Source organism: Triticum urartu, chromosome 2A, assembly GCF_056163025.1.
Source record: "Triticum urartu cultivar PI428250 chromosome 2A, HENAU_Tu73, whole genome shotgun sequence".
Lineage (NCBI taxonomy): Eukaryota > Viridiplantae > Streptophyta > Magnoliopsida > Poales > Poaceae > Triticum > Triticum urartu.
Genome location: NC_141874.1, coordinates 38138570 through 38165345, shown reverse-complemented (window position 1 = coordinate 38165345; position 26776 = coordinate 38138570). Strand labels below are relative to the sequence as shown.

At 47.8% G+C, this 26776-nt stretch overlaps 2 protein-coding genes across 11 annotated transcripts; both read right to left on the bottom strand.

The window, feature by feature from the left end:
* Nucleotides 1–7594: 7594 nt before the first annotated feature.
* Nucleotides 7595–13355, bottom strand: LOC125535309 (xylose isomerase-like). Of its 9 annotated transcripts, none has more exons than XM_087542906.1 (11): nt 12984–13355; nt 12793–12913; nt 12468–12582; nt 12312–12387; nt 12118–12228; nt 11957–12016; nt 11725–11854; nt 11558–11623; nt 9163–10156; nt 8378–8578; nt 7595–8035 (listed from the first exon to the last, which is right to left on the bottom strand). In XM_087542906.1, the coding sequence occupies exons 5-9, from the start codon at nt 12192–12194 to the stop codon at nt 10127–10129; spliced, it is 363 nt and encodes a 120-aa protein (XP_087399032.1). In that variant the 5' UTR covers nt 12195–12228; nt 12312–12387; nt 12468–12582; nt 12793–12913; nt 12984–13355; the 3' UTR covers nt 7595–8035; nt 8378–8578; nt 9163–10126. The 9 variants fall into 9 exon arrangements, with proteins under 9 accessions (XP_087399032.1, XP_087399037.1, XP_087399031.1 ...); XM_087542911.1 differs by lacking the exon at nt 7595–8035 and adding an exon at nt 10448–11423 and having other exon boundaries at nt 8050–8578; XM_087542905.1 differs by lacking the exon at nt 7595–8035 and having other exon boundaries at nt 8050–8578; nt 9163–9329; nt 10008–10156.
* A 7590-nt stretch (nt 13356–20945) lies between these two features.
* Nucleotides 20946–24140, bottom strand: LOC125534839 (putative cystathionine gamma-synthase 2). Of its 2 annotated transcripts, none has more exons than XM_087539491.1 (5): nt 23478–24140; nt 23173–23376; nt 22941–23027; nt 22510–22836; nt 20946–21062 (listed from the first exon to the last, which is right to left on the bottom strand). In XM_087539491.1, exons 1-5 carry the CDS (start codon nt 24129–24131, stop codon nt 20946–20948), a joined length of 1389 nt encoding a protein of 462 aa, XP_087395617.1. In that variant the 5' UTR covers nt 24132–24140. The 2 variants fall into 2 exon arrangements, with proteins under 2 accessions (XP_087395617.1, XP_048553873.2); XM_048697916.2 differs by having other exon boundaries at nt 20946–21069; nt 22514–22836.
* Between the last annotated feature and the right edge of the window lie 2636 nt (nt 24141–26776).

Genomic DNA, 26776 nt, shown 5'->3' with positions numbered 1-26776 from the left:
CATCGCAGCGCCGGCATCCATCACCATGTACTCTTGCTGCACGCGGCGACCACCTCTTGACGTGGACGACGCTGTCGCAACGCTGATCACCATGCCGTCTTGCCACAACATCACGCTGCAACTTTTATTGGCTTCACACCAACACTTCATGATGGCGATGGCATCGCACCACCGACGTTGGCATCACACCGACTCTCCTTGAGATGATGGCATCGCACCACCATCGTCTCCCCTCAACGGCATCACACCGTCGTCTTCTTGCGGCAGCTTCGCGCTGCCACCTCCACCTAGCGGCACCGCATGGCCACCATCTTGCTTCTCGCGCCATCGGCCTCCATCTTGCATGGAGTCCATCGCGCCACACCCGACGCCCTCGCAGCGCCGGTCACCATGGACCATCTTGTTGTGGATGACGTCCTCGCGACGCCAACCACCACACATCATCATCTTGCAGCATCGCACCGCAACTGGCCACCCGCGGCATTGCACCGTCGCCGGCCTCCACCTCGCGCCGCCGTCCCCCACCTCACATGGAGTCCGTCACGCCGCCACCGCCTCAGATCGACATGGATCTGATACCAATTGTTGGCGCCGCCTCCTCTCGCAGCGCCGCTTCTTCTTCTACCACTTGCTGCCTCTCACCGCTCAACTCTCTTTGTCTCACACAAGAACACACACATGGTGAAACTCAGAAAACACACACGCACACAGCCAAGAAAGAAACCCAACGAGGCTTTGCCCAGAACACTCTTCCTTGGTGCACACAAAGACTACATTTCTTCTACAGCCCTCACGGCCTCACGTACCATGCCGCTTCACACGGCGTCGTTGCACGGCCAGCTCGGCATCTCGCCTTCTTCGTGCGACTCCGCTGAAACTTCACCGGACTAGCTACTCTCTACCCTATCCTACATGCATGACAAAATCAAACTATATATGCGGATACATACATCAAGATTAAAACTAACAGACACCACAATCACCATCTCTTCCAGCACCTGAGCTCTCTCGGCGATGAACTTGAGGAGCACAATTTCATTTGCTGACCCTTGCAACTCATGAAAAACCACCTTCATGTGTTCTCGAATACATGCAATGGGACCATCCTCTAGCCAGAACTTGAGACTGACTTTGCCAGTGGGCTGCTCGTCAACCTTTGCAGACTGAAAAAGAAAAAACTTACAGTATGAAATTGGGTCATATATAGAGTAGTTATCCTCCTAACTAAGCTGCACACTACATACATAGCACTTAGTGGTAACGCAAAATGCTGCTATTTCAAGCAAGTGGGGTTAGCTATTTTACCTTGATATAGAGCGTCTCGAGGTTTGGAAAACATTTGAGGAAACCGGATACCGTCTTTAGCTCATTGCGAACTTCGAATTTCAGTTCTAATGCCAATATCTGGACATTCATGGCAGTGGTGCCGGTGCTCACCTTAGTCCCAGCCTGCAATATATACAAAGATATGCTAATTAAGATCATATTGACACATACATTGCTATTGACAAATGAAATGCAATGCTGCACACCTTGATGACGGTGTTGCCAATCTCCAAGTCATGCTCTCCTGGCTGAAAGTACCCAAGAACGCGTAGCTTGGGTGCATGGCCAATCTTGATCCTGGAACACTTGATTGACTTTCTGCTACCGCCCCCGGTTGTCCGCTGCAAGAGCCTCTCCAGGCGAGGGGCATCCACCACCAAGACCTCCTCCAAGATGCAAAAGCACAGCTGAAGGCACCGCAAGCTGCGGCTGACGAGCCGGATGCGCATTCTGATCTGTGGCCCAATGAGGAAAATATGTTTTAGAGCACCTGCATCCAAGCACTAGTAGAAAAAGGGCCATTTGTTCCGGTTCGTATTGCCCATTTCTCCCGGTTGGGGAACCGGGACTAAAGGGTCGGTACTAATTAAAGCCCTACACCTTTAGTCCCGGCTCTTACACCAACCGGGACAGATGGGCCTTCATATGGCCGTTGCGGCGAGCCCAGACAGCAGGGCGGCGTTTGGTGGCGCCCCATGAAAGTGTGTACACGAGCGTGGGAAACGGGCTGCGATCCTTCTGTGCCATCGGTCGCGGGTCAAGGGGGATGGGCTCACGCACGCGTCTGTGCCGTCGTGGGTCAAGGGGACACGCCTGCCCGGGGTTCTCTGCGTGTGCCACCCGTGCATTCATGTCTTAGCCCATTAATTTGCACATCTTGCTAGGGCCTGGCTAGAGGGCAACGTTCGGTCGATGGGAGACGTGACAATAATGGATGTCTTCATTTGCCCATCTTGTAACGGGCAGCACACCGTTTGAACTGCATCGATACCCACATCGATACCCCATGCCAGTATTGCGTCCTCAAAGAGGAGCACGCCATGTACAACACGCCATGCTGCATTGTGGCCGGGTGCATGCTTTGATGCGACGATGCATCGGTTCTAATGGTAGGCATGCGACAACTTACTGCGTCGATAGGGGGTGACGGAGCAGGGCTACGTCGAGGGCATGCATGCAATGCACGGGCGCAGTTCTGCGGGTGGGCATGCATGCTGCGGGTAGGCACGGGCACGCATGCAACGATGGAAAGGGCACTGCGTAGGCTCGGTCCATGCACCGTGTCAACTCTTGCCATTGGATTCAAATGAACGGTCTTGATGCCCCAACAAGAGAGGCTGATCCAAACCCCACCGATTCAACCAATCAGCGCGTCTCATGCGGATCGATGCACACTGTAGCTAACCCTAGCGCCTGATCTCAACCGTCCACGCACAACGATTGACGACCCAGTAGTGTGCGGGGTTTTGAGGGGTTTTGACTGATTAGGGTTGAGCATAACTAATTCAAAAAAATCAAAAAAAATATAAAACTTGCGCACATAGTCTTATTATGTCGTATAGTAACGAGAAAAAAATATAAATATGGTTTACATACATCTTTACGAAAAATCCTTCACAAAATTGTCATTCCTCGAACAATGTAGTATGGAGTTCAAGGGAGAGAGTAGTGGGCACCCGAGAGTAGGTGGGGTTTTGAAAATGAAAAGTGTGAAAACCTCACCAAAACTTCATTTTGGATTGACTAAGAAAGATCTTAACTTACTTTTCTCATTTTCATGTTTTAAACTTGTTTTATATATAATTTTCTATTAAACCTTGTTTTTTTAAAATAATAATAATAGAAAAGTAATTCAATAAATAGTGAGACTTTAGATTTACAGTATATAGGTCGAATAGATGTGTAGAAAAATTATTTGGCTGGTTTAGACAAGGTGCCAAAAAAACTTGCTTAAATATGAGGCTGTTTACCCTACCTTTGAAGGTCATTTGAGACACACTTTTCATGACTAAGAGTTCAACTTACCAAAAGGGCCCAGAATGATCAGCAAGCAAACATATTTCAGTTGAGGTACTTTAGATAGCATTAAAACATCAATACCCATCCCTAATTCAAATTTGAGCCCAAATTTGAATTTAAATTTGAATTTTATTTGGCTGGTTTAGACAAGGTACCAACAAACAAGTTCGAATAGAAATACGGGGATACATAGTGACTACCAGTACGCACCAAGTTACAAATATTATTACATGCCCCAAATTTTCAAACTGTTCTCTGTTCTACCTCTTCCTACCACGTCGCGTGCCCTTCTTCACCTTACCACTTCTTGTTTTTGGTTCTACTACACACACAAGTTCATTGATCATCTTGGTTTTCTTCACTGGTCTTTTCAACACCTCGCCAACACCCTCGTGATCAGTGTCTTCAGTCTCAATGTTGACAGCAGTTTCAGTTTCTTCGATGTGTCCCTCAACATGGGTTTCTTTAGTCTGAACCTCGACACACTCAGGTTCAACCTCGAGAGCAGTTTCTTCAGTCTGAATATTGACTGCAGCAGGATTTTCTTCAGTCTGCTCAGGCTCAGGCACACTTCTCTTCTTTGTACCGCCATTGACTCTTGCTTTTTTTGTTGGCCAACACTGTTCAACAACAAGGGGCTGACTTGCTCGCTTCCTCCTAGCCATTGGGAAAATGTTATAGATATAGTAATTGGAAAAAAGGACCAAATCAAAACACAGACAAATAAACAAGAACATACTTTGGCTTATCAGGAGTGTAACGGCACTTGACAGATCCCACTCTGTGCCCAAGTTCCTGGCACAACTTGCATCTGTTTTTGTTACCTTTTTGGGCCCTTTTTGGCTTTCCATCTTTCTTTGCCTTCTTACTACTCCCACCTTTCTCAAACCATGCCTTGAATCCTCTCTGTTTAGGCATGCCAGCCTTTCTTTTCGTCAAGGGAGGACACATGGAAAATTCAATGTCGACTTCAGGCCACTGAGACTGATCTGTAAGTGCTGGAATTGGAGTAGCATATGCAGCTTTGAATCTTGCTACAGAATAATATTCATGCAAATATGGGTGCATGTTTATCTTCGGTTGGGATGCTAAGAAGAGAATGGCATGCTCACATGGTTTACCAGTGTGTTGCCACTCGAGGCAAGTGCAATCATGCAATTCAGTGTTAACAACATGTCTCCTTCCAGTTTTGTTATCTCTAACTTCAGCACCCCAAGGTGAAGATTTTTCAACAAACAAATGTGAAAGACATCTGCTCCTATTGACCACCTGTTGTACCACTGCTGGAAGCTTATGACCTTGTAGACAATCACCTATCCTTCTCAATTCCCACAACCGCATGAGCATGATCCTGATTTGGTCAACCATGTCATGCAGAGGCAAATCTTTTAACTCCTTCACCTTGTTGTTGAAACTCTCTGCCAAATTATTGTTGATGTGGTCACACTTGATGGAAGTGTTGAATGCTGACCTGTACCATAACAAAGAATGGTAGGTGTTCAGCCATGGACCAAACTCATCACATGCTGCCATTATCTTATCAAGATGATATTTGTGTGTCTGTCTAGTGTAAGATCTTGCTACTGGCCACATGCCCCAAATTCTTATCCTCTAAATTTTTTGATCAAATTCATTCACAAATGACCGAAACACTCCCTCTGCTCAGCATGTGGGAAAACATTTTTCACTGAATTTTCAAGCCCCTTACATGCATCTGTGTGTATAGCCAAAGGTGACACTGGCCCTAGGCATATTTTCAACTGGATCATGAACCATGTCCATGAAGCCTCTGTTTCTGACTGAAACAAGCCAACAGCAATAGGAAACATCCAGTTATGTCTATCTAGAGCATTTCATGCTGCCAACTGACCATTCCACTTGCCTGTCAAAAATGATGAGTCTATGCTCAAATATGGATGGCACCCTGCTTTGAACCCATCGATGTAAGGCTTTAAAGCCATAAAAAACTTGGAGAACTTGACTTCACCTTCGGCTGATACCTATGTATCTATCTCCACAACGCTGCCAGGTGACCTCTTTTCCACTTCTGCTTTGAAGTTGTAAAGCATCGTAAATGTATTTGCCCAATCACCATATAAATTTTTAATTGCCCTTTGTTTTGCCTTCCACACTGTGGTATATTTCAGTTTAATGGGGTACATCTTTTTCAAGTCTACTTTGAGTTTCTTGGCAGTAGTGTTTGGTGTTTTGGCTAAAATTGGGGTGATCTTTTCTGCAACCCAAAGTTGTGATGTCATGGTTGATACTCTCTGTGAACTTGTAATACAAGTATGTTGATTGGGGATTTGGTTAACCCTGACAGTACTTCCATCAGGTTGCAGTCTAGCAGATATGTACCACTTGCAAGGCTTCACACTACCATCAAATCCTCTGCACCTCGCATAAAACTTCTTTCTATCAGTCCAAACAGTCTTGGCATCAAACTCATGTTTCACTGCATAAGTCTTGAAACACATCCTAAACTCCTTCATGCTTGGGAACAACTTGCCTACTTCAATGACAGGGTTTTCTTTGTCATACACATGCACCAGCTCATCATCATGTGCATCATCTACCTCATCTGCAGCTTGGTCCATCTACTGTCCATCTACTTCTTCATCAGCATTAGCTGGCAAACTAGATTCACCCCTCTCCTGCTTATCTCTGTCATCGACTGGAATGCCAAAAAGTTTGGCCATCTCAATGTCAGGCATTGGTGTAATGACCAAATCAGTAGGCTCATCTAATTCAACTACATTCCAATCAACAGTTGCTGCAGTTTCAGTTTCAGTTCCAGTCACCTGTCCCTCTTCGGGTATTACTGTAAGTTCAGTACACATGGGAATCAATGGCCTCTGTGTAGCCCAATCATCATCTACCATCTGCGCAGCCAATTGTGATGGCACATATCCAAACTTCGAAAAAATGTTCATCAACGAGCTCAGCAAAAAAATTAGCCCGTTTGCTTGTCCAGCCGTTTTGCCAATCGATTTCTTCAACAATCTGTTCACCATCTTCTATTCTCACATACTCTCCTTTCCAATCATCAAACCGCAACAGTGATACTTCTTGCTCTGGACCCCAAACAATATTCTCCCCAATTTTTTCCACCCATTTCTTCACTGCCGTCTCTCCCATGTTCAGTAGAACTTGTGGATCAATCTCTATAAACTCAACCTCCCATTTAACAATAGTGTCTCTCTCAATGTTCTGTATGCTACCATCAACAATTTTTCCTTTGATGGAAAGAAATTGACTGTCAATTCAAAGGTCAGAGTGGCAGCATCCCCTCTGTTAGTGGCGGACAGTGTGATCCCGTGAGAAAGAGCAGACGAGGCCACCCCCTAATTGCATGCAAAATTGGATCGGAGAGAGGCGCATTACCTATTCGAAGTTAAATCTGGCGGCTCCATCTCAGTATGCCCACGGGCTCCCCTCAGAACCTATCGATTCCGCAAGCGAAAACAGAGGAAAGAGCTGAGATCTATGGGCCGGAGAAAGGAACGGGAGGGCGACTAGGGTTTGAATTCACTCACCATTTTCTGAGGACGAAGGCTCCACCGCCGTTGAGAACGAGGGCTCCGCCGCCGCCACCGAGAACGCAAGATCCGCCGCCACCGGAGAAGAAGGGGGGCAGAGTGGCGGGCCTGGCACGGTCGGGCGGCAGGGTACGGTCAGCTGTTTTGAGAAACAATTAAGTTGGACCCACATGTCCTAACATAAACGGGCGGGCTTGGTTGACGACCAATTTAACCACATTTAACAGCCATCTCGTGCGTGGGCTATTTACCTGCTCAAAATTGTCGCACCATAGCCATTCTCTCGAACAACGTCGCACTCTTGCCAATTCACCTCAAAAATGTCGCACAGGAGCTATTGACCCCAAATCTGCGGACACGCCCGATTATTGACCGAACAGGAGAGAGAAGGAAAATGGTAACCCAACCCGACCCCTTATATCATCCCCGCTCTAGGCTATCCGCAAACTCTCATATTGACACCAAACATGGGGAGTATATGAGGCTCATAGACGTGCATGGTTGATCCACCACGTAGGATGTGGCCCACCATGGACTACCTTTTCTTTCTTTTCTTTCTCTCTCTTCATCTCTATCAAGCACATGCACGTCACCGGATATATAAGGGACAAAATGAGGAGTATGATTGCATGAACGGACAAATAGAGGCTCAAAACGGACACTGACTGGGCGCTTCTGTGGACTTTTAGGGTGCGCGGATTTGCTAAATCCGGCTATAGATGCTCCTATTGACAACTCAAACAGTCATGTTTTTTTAGTTGGAATGGGTTTTGTTTTATTCATTCATTTCAGCACGATCCGAGACCAAAAACATCACAAATACAATCTGATATGTACCTGGCCCAAGTTTCACATAACTTATTCGCACAATCCTCTTTAGTTAGCCCAAGAGAAGCTCCATTAGTCAAGCATCTCACCCATGCCACCCTGAAACTCCTCTCTTGATCGCATGCACTCCTTTACCTCCTCAGCAATAGGCCATAGACTGATCTATCAATTTCCGAGCTTCTTAATTTAGCCGCCACTGTTTTTGAGTCTGCTCCAAGATAAGCTTTGCCATGTCCAATTCACGTGCAAGCTGAGCTGCCCATCGAATACACCGGACGACATTCCATTATGGAAATCTGGTAGAGAGGTGAACATCTACAAGGCTATAAATCAAAACGAACAAATCAACTATTCATAGATACCAAATTTAAGAAGCTTGGAAAATGTTACTGCTATAAAACTGTATAGTGCTACCCATCTTCATGTTGTTCCCTCCGTTCGTTCAAATTGAAAATAAGTAGAAGAAAATGAAAAACAAGAAAAAGAAAAAAATTACAAAATACTCCCTCCGTTCCTAAATATAAGTCTTTTTGGAGATTTCACTATAGACTACATACAGAGCAAAATGAGCGAACATATACTCTAAAAGGCGTCTATATACATCTGAATCTAGTCTCTATAGTGGAATCTCTAAAAGGAATTATATGTAGGAACAGAGGTAGTACATGTCTCGTGTAGTCAGGAACTTCAGATTTTGAATAAGCTTATGCTTGTACTCATCTTCCAGTACTATATCATGAGCCAAAGTAACTAAACATCCTCCATCACCTCTTGCAAATCTCAGAACTTCCAATCCTTGATGCACTAAACTGACTTTCACCACAACCAGTTCTTTCCCTCATCGCCCCGCTCGAATGAAAAGGAGACTGAAAAGAAAGCGATATAAGTACATCAAGGAATCAGATGAGGGCTATTGACAATCGATAAATCCCATGAGTCCTACTGGTGGTATACATGAATAACCAAATGCCATTTACAATTCTCCTGAAGGTGGGTAAATAGAATGTTTAACCAAAGCACATCTTACAACCACATATTAGAGGTTCGATATCTTTCAGGCCAATTGCAAAAAATGATGAACACTCTGACTACACTAAGAGAATGGATGCAACGTGATGTGAAACATATACTGACATTGCATCATGTAAAGGGTTAGTGGTGGTACAGATTATTTGTTGTTATTAGCAAATCCTTTTCGAGACCATGGATGACTAACACGATGTTGCAATCAATTTGTAATTAAAGAGACCAAAAGTTATTTTTTTAACCAGAAAGTCCTTGCGCTGGAGTTCAGACAAACCCCTCAATAACATGACCAAATTTGTTTTGACTCTGTTTATCACATATCAAGTACGAACCAGCAAACATACAGACTTGTGAAGCTGATAAGAAATCATCAAAGTTATGTGAACTTGAAACTAAAAGTCCAACAGAGGAGCGAGGAACTAACCTTGTTATCATTTCTCTGAAGTCTGAACCTCGCCTAGTTCTTGGTCCAATGTGAGTATGCTTGAGAGATAATGATTTCTTAGGTAACATGCGCTTTCACATCTGAAAGACCTACAGAATATGCTGACAGACCGTGCACTTCATAAATCAAGCGGATAAAATTTATTTCTGTCGTCAATATGGAAGATTAAACGTTAATGATTTGAAGAGTAAAAATATGGAACAGTAGATTTTATTTAATTTAGGTACCACTAAGGAATCAAAAGAATTTTTGGAGCACTCTACTGTGAATAACCAAGCATGATGTCTGATAACAAATAATGGGCCGAGCTGCATTTCAGGCCCTTGTCTACCAAGTAGAAAAATCATGGAAAAGCACATAAATATATATAATAGGAATAGTAATCAGATGCTCAAAAACTATAACCTGAACATATTAGTGCTTAAACCAAATTATCTATACACAACCATAGAAACTAAAAAAAACCATCTAACAGAACCATGGAAGGCTTAGATTGCATGTCCTCAACTGAAATGGGTGAGTTCTGGGCATCCTTCTAAGCTACTCTGTTTAACATAGCTCATTAGCTCATGATCAATACTTCATGCATTTAACAAGCCTGCTAATGCTTTTTTGAAGTTGACGTCCCTATTTAAAATTCAAATATCAATTTGCACCAATAAAATATTTCTTGATATGTAGGTGCACACGACAAACTGTAGACACGAAATATTCATTGCATGAACCAAAAGTAGATGAGCTACCTGTAGATGCAAGGAAATAATGACAAACCGCAACCAGTTCTCCTATCAGTATGTAATTATGTGCCATTAATATCAATATACCTCACTCTTGGGCTAAGTCAAGATCCATTCTAGATCAGTGCAAGAAGCTTCAATACTACACCTTCCATAAAATACAGGAACTTGTCCATATTTTACTGCGTCTCCCAATAGCAGCAACATCATAATCTTCTGCCGCTTGCTCCCTTCTTCTAGTTTCAGCAAGAAAAAATTATTCAGTAAACTGAAATTGAAAAAGTTTTGAGAAGTAGGTCGGCTCGGTGTGAAGCAATGGTTTTAGGTAACTGTCTCTGGTTCAAACTTTGCCAATGGGTGTGTATCGTCAACCATATTTCTACCTTGCAGTAAGCACGAAAGATAATTATTCCAAAATTACCTAAGTGAACATCGTTGTCTGCATATATCAAGAAATAAAGATAAATTCCTATAACTACTGGCTTGTTCCTGCAGGATAAAGAAAATGTTTTTTTCCAGTATTTTACCTTGGCATACATCAAGGGCATTCAGTGATCAACACCATTCTTAAATATGTCTCCACCGAAGTAATCATCGCATGCCCCGTTGGTAAAACATGAACAATTCTTATTTATCTGAATTCTCATAGTTCTGCTGTTCCAGATTTAAATACACAAATTTGATGACAAAGCATATTGGAGAGCAGGAAACAACTCTAGGTTTCTGAAGTTAGAAAAAAAATCAGTGCTTAAATGGCATATAGGCTTCAGGTCAGATCATTTTTTTTTACAAAATTGTCCTGTCGTGCTCACGCAATATTATGCATCTAATCCTAGGCATTTAAGTAACCAAATTACTATGAATAATCTGTGGACACATATTTATCTATTCTGAGCCAACTTCTTTGGATTCCTAACTTGTACAGCTGAATCAAACTCACTGAATCAAGCGGATGCTATGAGCTGCAAGGCTAAAGAGAATATGTTACAACTATTCGTACTACAGTAAAAAAATTGCACACATGATAAATTTTTACATTCACCGGTGAGGAAAGGACATCAAAAGCTGCTACTATATACTGGGTTAGGTGGACGGAACAAAAATCACAAATCTATACCAAAATAATTTGTATATAGCCATAAAACAAAATCCATTGCAAGAAGATGCTACGTAAATGCCTTGACCTACAGCAGCAGCAGCAGCCAAACACCAACAGAGAGCACCTTCAATGAGCAGACTAAGCAGCGTGTGGCGAGGGGAAGTGGCACCACTTGACCACCATACAACACTCATCATCAGGTCAATGTCCACACTACCCAAGCCTCAAACTCTAGGTTCATCTCTTCTGTCAATCTGTTGAGTTGAATTGATGCTCTTGGTTAGTGAGAGACAAGATCCATGGAGGTAGATTGGGTACAGGGGTTAGAACTTGGTCTCGAACTTGGTGTCGGGACGATGTGGGCACAGCCAGGGCATAAACCATCAACAACCATATTCCTTGTGCTGAAAACATAGTCATGTACCCTTGTAAATACAATCATAATAAACCTGCTCTAATGTCGGTCGCTACCCGTCTCAATTCCCCTAACTCAAGGTTGCAACTTGCAAATTCAAGAATCATTCTAATAAAATCATACCGCGAGTGTTTTCCCATCAGGGGCGATGTCCCTCTCATGGAAGCACCACCTGTCAACTCCAAGCTTCTTCATGAACTCGAATTGAGATATCACCGAAACAGAAATCGAAGCATAAGTTGTTGACTCCAACCATGGACCTAAGACAAAAGATCAGGTAATTCCCATACTTCTTCTCTTAGCCATGGCCAGGGAATTTGTGCCATCCTCCCAAGGCCGGTTCTTTGTAGGTGCACCAAAAGGATCTCCTCCAGTACCCCGAAACATATGCCAGAATGCCACACTGAACCGCAACCTAACCTGCAGCACAAAACAAATATATAATCCTAGTGCAGCACATAATGTAGAAGTAAATTAAAAGGATATATACCAAAAAGGCATAGTTATGCAAATCATACTTACATTTTCTTTACAAGAATCACTTCCTCCGCGTTATACCACTTGTAAGAAAGCATCCTCTTGCTAGTTGGACCATGCAGTACATTTTTTGAAGGACAAATGTTAAACTGGAAGGAACCTTTTAACAACAATTAATCTTTTCAGTTCAAGGTCAATGGCCTCACCTCATAGTTGATTTTGGTAAAGCCCAGGAAGAACTCGCCCTCCCAATCATCGGAAGAGGCATTGCCACACTTGGCATCGGTGTCGGCTCAGCAGGTTACCTGTGCGGCAATCTGCAAGGAGCAACCAAATCAGAACCATGATCGTGTTAAGTTCATAGATCAAATCATGGGCATCATTCAGAGCAGAAAAATACCACAAAGTTAGCAATCCCCCGCTCACTGCAGCAGACAGACCACAAAGAAGGAAAATAAGAAGTTGGGCCAGAACACCTGCATCACAAAATCGGTCACCAAGAACAGCACACACTACTCACTGGATCGATGGGCTCTGGGTGTTGTCTCTCCTCTACCTGGTCTCCCGTCGTCCTCTGGATTCTGCTCCACCATCTCGATCGTCTCCCTTGGCGCCGAATTCTACACACCTCCCATCCTTCTCCTCCTCCCATGTGCTCCAGAGTACCCAATCTGCACGTGATTTAGACAGACTAAAAATTAGGTTCACGTTCTTGCGACAAACTAAAAATTACAGTACATAGTTCATCATCCAGATGGTTCAGAGACATAGTAAAAATAAAAATACAATAATGAATACTTGTGTTGAATCTGGAGGTTGAGAGAGGGGGTGGAGGAGGGAGTCGGATCTGGGGGTTGAGAGAGGGGGTGGCCATGAGTCACCTGCACAAACAGAGGCATCCATGAGTCATCCCCAACGCTGCATCGTTCGTCCACGCGCTGAACATAGGGAGCAGCGTCTCCGTGGCCTTCCTTGTTGTGCACAAGCAGAGATGAGTCGGGCCTGCACACAACAGCACACACGCACACATCAAATCGAGAAGAAGAAGAAGAAGAGAAGGGGATGCACTCACGCATCAAATGTTGTTCTTGGAGGGGATCCTGCTGGCTTGACCTGGCGTTGGAAGGAGGGGCTAGGGTTTCGGGCGACAGTTGAGGTCGGACGCGGCGGCTAGGTCCTCTGCTACTCGCTGCAGGCCAACCATGGTGGCGGCACAAAACGGGGATCCTCTACAGCGACTGGAGATGAGACGAGATGGGGGAGGAAGAATGCGGGCGCGGGCTATGGAGTGAGGGAGAAGGTGGGGGCGGGGTCAGCACCGGGAGTGAGGGAGGAGATGGGGGCGGGCGGCGCTGGGATCGGGGAGGAGATGGGGGCGGGCGGTGCTGGGATCGAGGAGGAGATAGGGGCGGGCGGCGCCGGGAGCCAGGGAGGAGGTTGGGGGTTGGAGGCATCGATCGTAGGATTTTTTTTTGCACGGTTTTTTTTCGCGGGAGGGTTGCGATTTAACGGAGGTGGGAGGATGACGAAAAAAATCAGAGGTGGGAGGATGACGAAAAAAACCAATGAAATTAAACCGCGCAGACTATTCACCAAGTCGTCCATTAGGAGTAGAGAAAAGAGCCATTTGTCCCGGTTCATAAGGGCCTCCCCCTTTAGTCCCGGTTCTTATACGAACCGAGACTAAAGGCCCTCCATGTGGCCGCTGCGTGGAGGTTCACCTTTAGTCCCGGTTGGTAACACCAACTGGTACTAAAGGAAATTTTGTGATTTCTTTTTGAATTTTTTTCCTGAATTTTCAAATTTCTAAATTATTTTAACCTCTAATCTCTAATCACCCCTCATCACTGCTCAATCTAATCTCTAATCTCTAATCACCCCTCATCATTCCAAATCATCTAACTTCCCGGACGGTCAGTCAGCCTCTCACTATCTCAGCCTGAGCACGCTTAACTTCCGGGTTCTATTCTTCCTCGTTTTCAAGTCTCCCTTTGTTGTTTTCCTGACAATAATAAGATGTCAATCCTATTAACTCTCAGGAGTTTAGCTTTTTTTCGAACCGGACTTTTCCCCTTTCCATTATTTATCATAACGGAAATACATCGTCTTAGGAACTGAAACCAGCAAGGCTAGAGAGAAAGAGGAAAAGCGAGTTCGGGGCAACACCAGGAAACCCACTATCTGCGCCTGTCAACAAGAACAACAGATCATGGGTCGAAAACCTGGGTGTCACCCAAAACCGCACTACGAACACCTACGGGAAGTATCACAAGTCTTACAAACTCCATCATCAGGTACCAGACCACAACAGCCATATCAAAAGCAACCCAAATGAAACTACCAGAACACCCATAACAAAGACCAAAATATACCACCCTGTTCAACCAACACATACTCCAGGATGCATCAATAGCTCTTCTTTGCAAAAACGTCAGACACTTACTGATCAGGGTCCGCAGCGTCTTCTTCCTCAGTTCCCATCACGTCCGTCCCTAGCTGGAATCGGGGGACCGCAAAGCCGCATCATGCTCAGGAGTTTAGCTTGAGTATGAAGTCACACATTTCACTGTTTGAGTTTGAAACTATCGTTTTTAAAAAAAAATTATTTAGTAACACTAATATTTCTTGAATAAGTAGTTTGACCATTGTTTGACCACAGTTTGACCAGATTTGACCAAAATTCAAAAAAACTGAAATAATTATTTGGTAACACTAATATTCTTGAATAATTATTTAGTAACCCTAATACTTCTTGAATAAGTAGTTTGACCAGATTTAACGAAAATTCAAAAAAAACTGAAATTTGAGCATAATTTTTTTTTCTTTTAGAATTTGAGGATTCTAAAAATTTGCAAACAGGCCGCAGGCTGTCAAAATCGGATGCGGATTTTCGTGTTGAACATTTTGATATATTATACCTTTTTTTCTAACATCGTATGCAAAAATTATAGCCGTTTTACATTTTCCCTACACTTTTTGCAAAACATGTCCAAATTTAAGTTTTTAAATTTTTCTAACTAGTAGATGTAGTAACATAACTACATCTCGAAGGATTTTAACTTTTGAAGTTTTTATCATTTTCTTTTGCTTTTTTACAAAACTAAAAAGGCGATACACGGGGAGGGGTAGAATTTGAAAATTGCAAACTGGTACTATTGTCTCAACCCCATTTGTCCCAGTTGGTGGCTCGAACCGAGACTAAAGGTCTAACCTTTAATACCGGTTCGTGCCACGAACCGGTACTAATGGGCATCGCACCCTTTAGTCCCGGTTCGTGGCACCAACCGGGACTAAAGGTCCCATTTGAACCGGGACTAATGCCTGTACGGTGCCCTAACCGATCGAACCGGGACTAATACTCATATTAGTCCCGGTTCGTAATGCAACCGGGATTAATGATCTTTTCTGGCCGAACCAAAGCCCTGTTTTATACTAGTGACCACAGATCGTCTGTGGCGACCACGGCGGGCATGCTCATGTGGGCCGCCATGCATTCGCCTGATTATTTCTGGATATTCGATGGAAAGGTGGTTTTTTTATATGGTAATACGTGTTTCATTCATATCATAAAGATCAAATTACAAGTCACGTAAAAACGGATATGATAAAACTGAAAAGATAGCAGAACATCACTAAGCTTGACACCAGCGTCCGTCACCTGCCTCCGGCACCACCACAGCGGCCACCAAAGAAAAAAATGACGGATCACCTCCTCACCCAAGCTCGACGCGGCTCCATCGCTGATATGCAGCTTTGCGGACCTCCAAGGTGGCTCACTAAAGATGAAGCCATTGGCGTTGAACGAATCAGACCGGGGCAACACCCCGGATACGCCATCGAACTCTAAATCTGACACCACACCATGAATAAGACGCCGAAGTAGGAAGCCATACCTGCGATCCATCAAGCACGAACCCAGCACAGGTTCCATCTTCCAGATGTCGTCGATGCAGACCACAATCTGCATCCGCTCCTAAACTACCTCCCAAGCTCCGTGCTGACACTGGAGTAGACATCGTCACAACGACGAAGCTCGAGGACACAAGTCCATCACAAGAATGCCGTCGCCGCCATGATATCCCCGCTTGAATAGACTGGTTCTTAAATCCATCAGCGAACATAGAAACGATCGCCTCACCGGAGAGGAATGTGAAGCTTTTTTATTGGATGGGAAGGTGGTTGTTCGATTGGAAGGGTTCCTATTGCTGTACATGTCGTAGCTTTGGCTGCAGCTACGCGTCGAATTACCGCCGTATAATATGTTGGATCCAGTTGAGCTTTTCCCGTCGGGGACACGTAAATTGAAACCAATTAGACTTTCCACGTATGTACGTCCTACGTTTCCAACATATACCTTCTACAAAAGCGTTAAAAAAAAGAAGTGTTTACGCACGATGCACCAGCGGAACGCTCGGGCCGGTCGCTTTCGCCTCGCTGGCGCTAGCCACCAGAAAAGCAACACGAGTACTTTATCCTCTCCTCAACGCTCCATCCACTCCTTCTTCCTCGTGATTACTCAGGCAGGAAACTCCGTGGATCCAGACCGGCCATCAGCTCCTGCTTCATGTGATGTTCGTGCGCTCCTCCGGGGCAACGCTGCCGCGTCGTTTCCATGGCTGCGCTCATCGCCATGGCCGCGCCGTCGCCTGATGGCCGCGCGCGAGAAAAGCTGCAACCGGTAGCACAAAATGCTACAACCAATGACCCAAATAGCTCCAACCGGCAACATAAAAAGTTTCAAAAGACAAACGGAGATGCTGGTCGCCGGGGCACTCCCCGCAACAAAAGCTGCAACCCGGCGATGGAAAAGCTTCAACAAAAAATTACGAAGAAACTGATCGCCGGGGCACCAAGTACAAAAGAGCTGCATCCATTCAATTGAGGAGCTTCAAGTGTTGAATTGAAAAGCTTCATCCCACATTAAAGAAAGCTTCAACCATGTGGATTTTTGCTCCTACCGTCCATAGTTTTTTGCTACATCCATTCTTTCATCGCCGGTTGAAGCTATGGCACCGAGCACCGAGCACAAAAAAGCTGCAACCGGTGGACTGGAAGGCTAAAACCAGCGATGAAAAAACTTCAACCAAAAAATACGAAGAAACTGATCGCCGGGGCACCGAGCACAAAAAAGCTGCATCCATTAAATTGAGGAGCTTCAACTGTTGAATTGAAAAGCTTCATCCCGCATTAAAGAAAGCTTCAACCATGTGCATTTTTGCTACTACCGTCCACAGTTTTTGCTACATCCATTCTTTCACGAACGGCGAGATGCCGGTGGAGGGTTTCTGTGAATTCCGGCGGCGAGATCCAGCACAGGGGCAGGGGCGGATGCTGCAACCGGTCGCCGGCGAGCTGCAACCTCGACCGGCAAGGCGTGGCGGCGAGTACGCGGGGCTACAACCCTGTGCCGGATGTGCTGCAGCTGCGCCTCCTTTTTTGGCCGGAACCGATGCCCGCGGGGAGCTTGATGGTCACCACAGCGAGCGCGGCGAGCGGGGATGGTGGCGTAGGCTGCCGAGAGGGCGCGGGTGTGCTCGCCGCGGGAAGAGAGAGACGCGCGGGAGGGGGGGGGGGGTTTAACCCGTGCGGGAGGAAGGAGAAGGAACAGATCCAGCGGTCCATCTCGCTTAGATCGGACGGCTGCTAGCCTTTCGGCCGGTGCGCCGGCGCAGAGTGCTGGCCTAAAAAAAAGGAAAACTATTAAATCACCCGACTGATTTTTTGCGGATGTTGTAAACTGCCTCTCACGCGCGCCACACATCCCTGCGGGTCGTTCACTCCTTATCCTTATCTTTTCCCAGAAGAAGCATGAGCCACTCGTTCCTTTCCTCCTTTTCTTCTTCCTTCGAGCAAACATGCTTTCTCAGCGGACGGCGCTCTCCAGCAATCCCAGTCGTCGCTCACCTCGCGTTGCTGTAGGGCTGGGCTGAGAGGACGCTCCTGCCATGGCCAACGGCGGAACCGCGTTGGTGATGTGCGACCACGTTGCAGCCACGTCGACGGCAGAGCTGCGTTGGAGCAGAAGCTGCTACGAGCTGCTGCCATGACGGGCGGCCCGCGGCACAGCGACGGCGAAGCTGCGTTGCAGCAGCAAAGAGCTATGAGCTGCTTCCATGCCGAGCGGTACAGCTGCATCGCAGCATGCAGCAGGCGAATGCGTCAATGAAGCTTTGCCGGTGCGTCAATCAAGCTTTGCCGGAGCTCCATTGAGGCCTCGCTGGTGCGTCAATGAAACTTCGCCGGAGGTCCAATCAAGCTTCGACGGGGCGTCGTCCCTGCTGCGTCCTAGTATTTTCGTCACACTCGGTGTTGCTATGGAGCAGCATCCGGTGGCTCTTGGTGCTGCGATGCAGCGGTCGCCGGCGGCTCCGGTGATGCGTGCCTACGCTGCTCTGTATCAGATGGATGAGGATTGGAGGAGAAAGGCCCAGTTTGTGTCGCGCGATGGAACGATCATCGGTGCCGGATCGAACGGAGAAATCATCAGCAGCCGCCACTAAAAAAAACTACATTCTATAAGAAGTTTCCAACTGAACTACTACTTTTTAAGAAAAAAAATATCTATCTAATCGTTTATTTTCAGAAAATCATTTTTTAGGTAAAAACTAAAACATAAAAATGCACAATGACTCTTAACTAGTTTTTTTTACTATAAACAAGCCTGCTGGCATATTTGCACGGCTAAGTCTACGCCATATACGCAAAGTGTACATCTTGAGGAAACACATTCATATTTTTGCAGAAATTATTTCATCATAACTGTAATAGATTCTTCCTTGCAAAAAAAAGTGTACGAGATTCCTGCCTATGAATTGTCCATTGAAATTGAAGACCTATGGAAGCAGATGGCTTATATACGAAATGTTGTCTTTTATATTATTCTCCCTTTTTCCTTTTCCACAAGTCATGGGCCACTAATGGGCCACACTAATGGGTCTAAACTTTGGCCACTAGTGATCGATCATGGAAGGTTGTTTTTCCGGTAGTGGTGCTGCATTGCCTCAACTTCCTCTACAGGTTTGCATACACAGTGGTAATTTCGTGATTTGTTAGTGGTGCCCCATCGTCAGTTTGAAGTTTTAGGCTCACGTGCTAGAAATTTATTACTAGTGTAGCACGTATTACTAAACAGTAAGATGGAGCCACCTAGAAGCCACCACAGCAATTTGGCATTGTCAACCGTCAGATTATGCTACAAACGCGTCAGATCTTCTGGTCGTCCAAAGCCTCCTTCCGCGCGCTACGCTGACCTGCGTCCTAAATGGGCTGCTGCTCCGCGGACCATCTAGGCTTGCTTTTCGTTAATTTAGGGTTAATGGGCTTGATAATAAGCGGGTTAGTAGTAGAGAGGAGACCCAGAATCCAAAAAAAAGTAGGTAGGAGACCCGCTCGACCCTCTAGATTGCTACTCTTTCCTCCTGACCCATCTCTCTCATGCGGCATCTGACAAACCCTTGGCCGCGCCGCCGCCGCTGCCATGCCTACCCACTCCACTCCATTAACGCTGAAGTAGGGGAATTATGCAGCGACGCACAAGAATGCAAGAGGAGCAGCCGGTATGCATCATCGATGCAAGACGGGGCTTCCCTCCTCGCCCAGCCGCCGATCTCGCCCACCTGCTCCTACCTTTCCATCGGCTTGTGCAGACATTGAGGAAGGCCTTCGCGGAGGTGTGTTGTGTCCTCTTCGTTGCAACCTTTATCTCCTCTTCTCATTTGTCGACACCAAATCCTAACCCAATTGCCGTTTGAGATTGTCTCCCCAACGGGGAAGAAGGGCAGCCGTTCTCACATGTTGATCTCGGTCGATGGTGAGAGTAGGGGTAGGGCTGGACACGAGGTGAACCGAGCCGAGTTTTCAGTCCGAGCCTGGCTTTGGCTCACCTAAAGCGAGCCCAGCTCGGCTCGGCTCGTTGGTTGAACGCGCCTGCTTCTGGAGGCTCGGCTCGTTTTGCCTCTGGCTCAGCCTGGCCCGATCAGCTCGTATGTGCACTGCTATGTGTGTCTACACCTGTGCAGTACACATACAAGTAGGCAGTAGCAGCGCATGTGCATACTGTGTGCCTACTGTAGGGGTGGAGGAGACCGGCTACAGGCAGTCGTGGTTTGATTTCTTCAGGTCATGGAAATATAGACATATTTTTTCCCATGCTGCAGCTGCACTGCCCATCCTGCATCTTCATCTTGGAGCAGATCCTATCTTATTGAAACTCAGCACATCATGCCGTGAACCAGTGATGCCAGAATGACCATCAGCTGTATAGGATGAAGGTGAATGCTTGGATGAGGCTTGTCTCTCCAAGCCTCCAAGGTACGTTGTCTGTTAGCTTTGTCATTTAATATCTCATGAACAATGCAGGTAATAACTCATCTACGAAAAGTGTTGAATTTGATCAACATTTAAACTATTCATTGTTGTTGCCAGTTTCTTGGCATGAGTAAAATAATATTATTTGTGATTCTTCTCACTCTATTTACCATGACTCATAAATCAGAATCAAAAATGCAAAGTTCATTCTTCTGACACTATTTATCCTGATTTAATTTCTATCATATGCTTCTACCAACTTTAATTTATATCTTTATTTTCTATGAAAAATTGCGGGCGCGGCAACGCGCGTCTTCATGATCTAGTCTCTATGGAAAATATGTAAAACCTTCTATCTGAAACCACACCACAGCGCAGGTCGCTTATGTGGAACTGACTGTGATATGCCTCTTCGAGGGTAGATGATCTGCATGTGACTGGCCACAATACTTCTATCAGCGATGCTGGCTTGAGCCAACTGACCAATATTGATAGGCGGTTAGGAAAACTGTCAAAAACAAGGTTTTGAACCGTGTATAAGTAATGGCCATGACTGTACTAGCGTGAGAGAATGTAAGGTATCTTGGATATTTGAATTATTTTTCTAGTACATACGGTGCCGAAGCATATATGACCTCTCCTCTAAAGTTCATACAAATCATCCACCTGTTAATGCTGGAAAAAGGGCTTGTACCTAGCTAGCTAGATTAGTTCCACAAGAATAGTCCTAAATCTTCTCGAGGCCTTGGAGAATGTCATCCTTGATATCCTCAAACTTCTCAATTCCAAAGCTAAACCTCACCAAGTTGTCCTTGATCCCATTCTTGGCCTTCTCCTCGTCGCTCTGACCCCTGGTGTAAACAGAAAACCATGCAATTGTAAGTCAAATATTCTCCCCACAATATTACTACGGCAGTTTGGCTCCTCACGTCGCCCCCGCGGGCAACCCGGGAGGAAAACCCTAGCCGCCGCCCCTCGAGTCTCCTCCTCCTCGCCGCCGTCCATAGCGCCACCGGGAGAAGCCTGGCCGGCTGGGCGGCGACGGGGCTTCTCCCCATCCTCTCCGTCTTGGCTGGCGCGGGACAGCGGGATCCAGAGGAACGTCGGGCGAACGTGGGGTCCGGCGGCGCGGTGGGTGGGTCTCCCATCGGCGTCGTGCGCGGCACGGTGGTGGCGACTTGCGTGTCGTGAGGTGGTGGCTGCGTTGGCCTGACCGGTGGTCGCGGGTGCCGCCGGATCCAGATCGGATCCATCTGGATCCTTTCTTCGGACTGCGCCGGCCGCCGCGGAGTGGTGATGATCGTCGCTGGCCACGTCGGATCGTTGGATTCGGCGTCTGGAGATCTACAAGGAGTTCTTCTCGATCCTCCTTTCTGGTGGTTGAGCCCCATGGCTCTTTCATCTTCGCGGGGTTCAGATCGTGGCTTCCCGGATCCGGAGTACACGGAGGTTTGGTGGCATAGGATGGGGACCGGAGGAATCTTTGCTCGGCGTGTTCGGCCTGGCATCGATGACTTCACTTGACGCCGTTACCCTTCCTGGAGGCGAAGCCGCGGTCCCCCCCTATCCACCCCCGAACCCCTCCCAGACGAAAGTCCAAAATTCAGTCTGGATTGGGCGGCGGCGGCGTCCTGCGCGTCGTATCCTCCATGGAGGCGCCGTCTTGGGAGGAACTACTGTTCGGGGAAGAGATGTTGTGGATGGTGGGCTCCGAGTAGCTCCAGCAGTGGCGATGGTGTGGAGGTTGCCAGGTGGTGCGGCTTTGTATCTACCGCGTCATTGACGACGAGTGGTGGCGGCATGGTGCAGCTGCATATCAACGACGGATGCGGCTGGATGGACGAGCGCAGGGTGGTCGAGCTGTCTGGCGCCATGGTGGCGTCGATGGCAGGCCTGGCAAGGTCTGTGCGTCAGTACCTGCTCTGGAGATGGATCGGTGGAAGAAGGCGGCGGCAGCCTCGGTGAGTGCGCCGGACCAGCGTGTGACCCAGTCCCGGTATGTGGCTAGGATGGGGCATCCGGCGTTAGATGTTAGGATTTGGTGTGATGTCTGTTTGCTATTAGGTTCGGACATTCGGCACCACTACATCAAGGGGGTAGGAGTAGCGACAGATGTTGCCTAGATGGTGGCTTCAGGCTTACTGATGTACTACTTTGTAAGGACTTTTATGCTTAATAATTAAAAAAGTGGCCGTATGCATCGTCCAGATGCAAAGGCCGGGGGTGCATCCTTCTTTTTTAAAAAAAATACTGTTGCATATTGTAAGTTGCAAGAAGAGAAATCCGAAGACATACCAGAAGGACATAACCGCTGGCTGCTGCACGAGGCTCTCACACCCACCGAGTGACGTCGCGATGAAGGGTATCTCGAGAGCATCAATGAACCTCATGACACCGTGAAGGTCCGATGCCACCTCGAAGCTGATGATGCCGCCAGAACCGGACATCTGGCTCTTGGCGATGTGGTGCCACGGGCTGGTGTTGAGCCCAGGATAGTACACTCGCTCAATCATTGGATGGTTCTCGAGTAGGCGCGCCATGCGCAACGCAGTACGGTTCTGCGTTTCCACACGTAGCGCCATCGTCTTGAGGCCGCGTATTATCATGTAGGCTGCATCCTGGAGTAATTAAGTTGCATTGTAAGAGGGTAGTTTTAACATCTAGTTTTTCTTGAATCAGAATGAGCGTTAACATGAACTAGTTGATAGATACAAGTACATACGGGACTAATGGCGCCGCCGATGTTGTGATGCCACACTCGTATCCTGGAGATGAGTGCATCGGAGCCACTGATGCATCCTGCGATGACCTGAAATGGGATGGCACGGTTAGAAGTCTTGGGTCAATTGATGAACATACATGGACATACTAGTGGTCTGGGCAATAAAGGAGCAAAATGGCTGTGCAATTGTGTACGTCTATGAAAAGACATGTGACCTAGGGTAGCTACTAACGTCGTGATGGCCGGCGATGTACTTTGTGGCGGAGTGAACGACGATGTCGGCCCCGAGGGTGAGTGTCTTCTGATTGATGGGCGAGGAGAGGGTGCTGTCGATGCACACCAGAGACCCTTTGCGGTGACACAGCTCCGCAACAAGCTTAATGTCGATGCATTTGAGGTGGGGGTTCGTCGGAGAGTCAGTGTAGAAGAGTGTCACCTGCATCATAGCCAAGCATCTCAGAGTCAGAAACAATCAACATGCATGCATGCATGGATCCCTTGATTATACTCCTATATGTGTTGTGGAAATTGACGTACGTCGCCCTGGTCAAGAACGGCCTTGAGCGTCTCCGTGTCGTTCAGCTCGACGAATGTCACCTTGACGCCCATCCTAGAGAGCTTGTCGCGGATGAAGGCACGCGCCTCGCTGTAGCACTCGGCGGTGGTCACCACGTGGCCAACGCCTGGTGGCACTAGCGCGAGCAGCGTGGCAACGATGGCGTTCATGCCGGAGGACGTGACCAGCGTGGACTCGGCCCTCTCGAGCGCACTGATCTTGTCCTCCAGGACCTTCACCGTGGGGTTGCCGTAGCGGCCGTACTCAAAGCTGTGGCGCCGTCCTTCCTTGAACGCAATGAGGTCGCGCGAGTTCTTAAACCAGTGCGTCGTGCAGCTCACTATCGGCGTCGTGATGGAATCTGTGCCCACCATACTGCCCATCTTCTGCCCAGCGTGGACCACCAGGGTCTCGTCGGAGGGAGTAGCACGCTTCGGCTTGGGTGCCGTTGAGGTTGCAACGACGGCGTCTTCCTGCTGCTGCAACACGGGCACAAGGTGGTGGACGCAATGAAGGGTAGCATCAAGGAGCGCCTCGGGCTGGGGGCTCAAAGCGGTGGCGTGCTTTGAAGAACGGAGAGCGCGGGGTTGCTTCGTCGGCGAAGCCTTCTTGACGAGGGACGATGACGGCGCCATCACTTAGTATGCTGGGAGGAATATAGCTAGTGCGAACAGCTGGAATCGAAGTGATTAGCCAAACTCGGCAGTGGAGCGTTGGAGAGGAAGAGCTACTTGCTTGTGTTCTTTCTTACCTTAGGATAGCGTGTATATATACATATACTGGGAGATCAGTCTGACTCAGTGCGCGCACATACATAAATCTTTTCTCAAAAAAAAAAAAGATTACCTCCTGCCTCTGCATCAAGCGATGAACACACCATCTTTATTAATTAACGTGGTCTAGCATTCTACCCATAATAGTTGGCCACACAATCACGATTCATAATGAAAAGATGGTTTTTCGATCGGATGGGATGGGTTTCTGTCGTATAGGTTTGGCTGCTGGTACGCGTCGAATTACCGTTCGACCCAGGTTTCCTTTTTCCGTCCGTCGAGGGCACGCAATCAGGCTTGGCTGCAGTGCAGTTACGCGTCGAGCTTTTCCAGTCAATGAAACCAATAACCAGGTGTTTCTTGGATCGGAAACTACCGTGGTCGCGCGCACGTTTCTCCTTCTTCTTTTTTTTCCCTCGAGACGAGACGAGGGAAGTTGAGCGAGTCGAGCCGTTCCTTTTTTTTGGGCCCGACCCGCAAATCTCTCCTCCCCCCCCCCCCCCCCCCCCCCCCAAGAAAAAAAGCTGGCATTTTAGCGCGCGCGGTACATTTTCGCGCGCTCCAGCGGAGACGAGAAACTAGCGCGTGCATTAAACCATTGCGTGCGGGCGGGAAAAAGTAAAATTGCAGCGCCCTCTGCCGCTCTCTCGTCGCTCCCTCCACCGCTTTCTCTCCTCGCCGCCGACACGTCACCACCGCGCCACCATGCCGCCGTGCCGCCGGGAGCTTCGGGCTACCATGGTGTCCGTGTGCGGCCGTCCGGCACCTACTCCGCCGAGATTCGGTCAGGCGATATGCGCCTCGGCTTCGGAACCTTCGACACCGCCCAGGAGGGCGCCCGCGCATACGACACCGCGGCGTGGCGCCTCCGGCGGTCCCGTTGGGACATGAACTTCCCGTACGTGGCGACGCAAGAGCGGGCGCAGGAGTTGGCGCCCGCGGCTTATCATCGACGAGGATCGTCGCGAGAACCGGAAGCGGGAGCGCCCTCTCAGCCTAGCCGAGATGGACGAGGGAGCAATGGCGCTGTGGCACCAACACTTCCCGCAAGATGTCATCAACGAGCAACAGTTCTTCGCCGAGAGGAGGGCGGAGAGGGAGGAGAGAAGGAAGGAGCGAGCCGCCTATCACGAGGACAAGCGAATGCGGAAGGCGGTCGCTAAATTCAACATCACGCTAGGAGATGCGTCGTCCTGGGACTCCAATGTCAAGCGGTTCCTTGACGCCTACGCTCAGACGTCGGAGGAGGACATCACCGAGGTAGAGTCCGAGTCAGAGAATGACGAGTAGTAGTAGTTTTTCGTTTTATCTATCTATCGTAGGAGAAGACTATGAACTATCTATATACTATTTTGTATCGTAGAAGCAGGCTATGTGACGAACTATCTCACATTTGTACTATCGGAGACAAATGTATATCGAATCGTAGTTAAAAAAAGATGAAATATAGCACGTCTGTTGAAGCGGCTTGGGCGCACTTTATTTTGCGGCGCCGCTGGAGCCAGCACACCGCCGGGCGTAAAATCTGGCTCCCACGATGCAGTATTCTGATTTTTAATGCGCCGCATGTTGCACGTCTGTTGAAGATGTTCTAAAAGTATAAACAGTAATGTAAACACTTTTATATTTCTTAACAGAGGGAGAAGAATACGCATGAGTGTGCGCACTTATGCATTAAAGAAGCAGGGGTGGATATGAGTACCTAAGTCCACATGCAAGGTTCAGATTACAACCATGCTCAAGCTCCAACACACGTAGATCTTAAGGTGACTGCTTCACTACTAACCAACCGATAGAACACGACATTTGTCCCCGCTCACCCGCATCGCTCCCGGGGGGAGGGCGGCACGGCCGAAAACCTAGCCACCACCGCCCCCACCCCTGCTCCCACCTTGCTCCCCTGTCGCTGCCGGGGTATGCCGACAGGCAAAGCCTGCTCGGCGGACAGCGGCGGCGGGCCCTGTTTAAGAATTCATCCGATTAATCAGTTAACTTGCCGATTAATTCCTACTCATAGGGTCACCGAGTAGTCGATAAATCAAAAAATCGTCTGATTAATTGATTAAATGGCTGATTAACTTGCCGATTAGCCGATTAATCCTCTACTCGCTAGCCAACCGAGCAGCTACCAGTTAACGATTTCCTCAACAATGGCGGCGGGGCTTCCTCGGCGTGTGGCGTGCGGCTTCGGTCCTGGACGGAGCTCCACTTCTGGTTGCAGCGGGGCGACAATGGGCCCTCTCGTCGATGCAGGCAAACCGGGGCGGCGGCCCCGGGCAAGGTGGAGGCGCTGCTCCCTCCTACTCTCTCTGTTGAGGGTGTACGGTGCGGTGCTAAGGCGGAACGCTGTAGATCTGTCGCCCGGCGTCCGGATCTAGTGGTGGTGGCACTCTGGCGTGCTGCAATGGCGGAGCTGTGGCGTGCAGCGGCTGCTGGGCGCACTGGGTGCTAGAGTTCCCTCCCTCGGCTGGGGGAGCGGCGGCGAGCCGTAGTTTTTGGAGAGAGAG

Coding starts and splice junctions, on each gene's coding strand:
- LOC125535309 (XM_087542906.1), bottom strand. CDS start 12,194: ATGCCAAGTGTGGCAATGCCTCTTCCGATGATTGGGAGGGCGAGTTCT. Junction 12,017..12,117: donor TTACCAAAATCAACTATGAG/GTGAGGCCATTG, acceptor TGGTCCAACTAG/CAAGAGGATGCTTTCTTACA. Junction 11,855..11,956: donor GTGATTCTTGTAAAGAAAAT/GTAAGTATGATT, acceptor TTTGTGCTGCAG/GTTAGGTTGCGGTTCAGTGT.
- LOC125534839 (XM_048697916.2), bottom strand. CDS start 24,131: ATGGCGCCGTCATCGTCCCTCGTCAAGAAGGCTTCGCCGACGAAGCAA. Junction 23,028..23,172: donor ACATCGCCGGCCATCACGAC/GTTAGTAGCTAC, acceptor ATCCCATTTCAG/GTCATCGCAGGATGCATCAG. Junction 22,837..22,940: donor TCGGCGGCGCCATTAGTCCC/GTATGTACTTGT, acceptor TAATTACTCCAG/GATGCAGCCTACATGATAAT.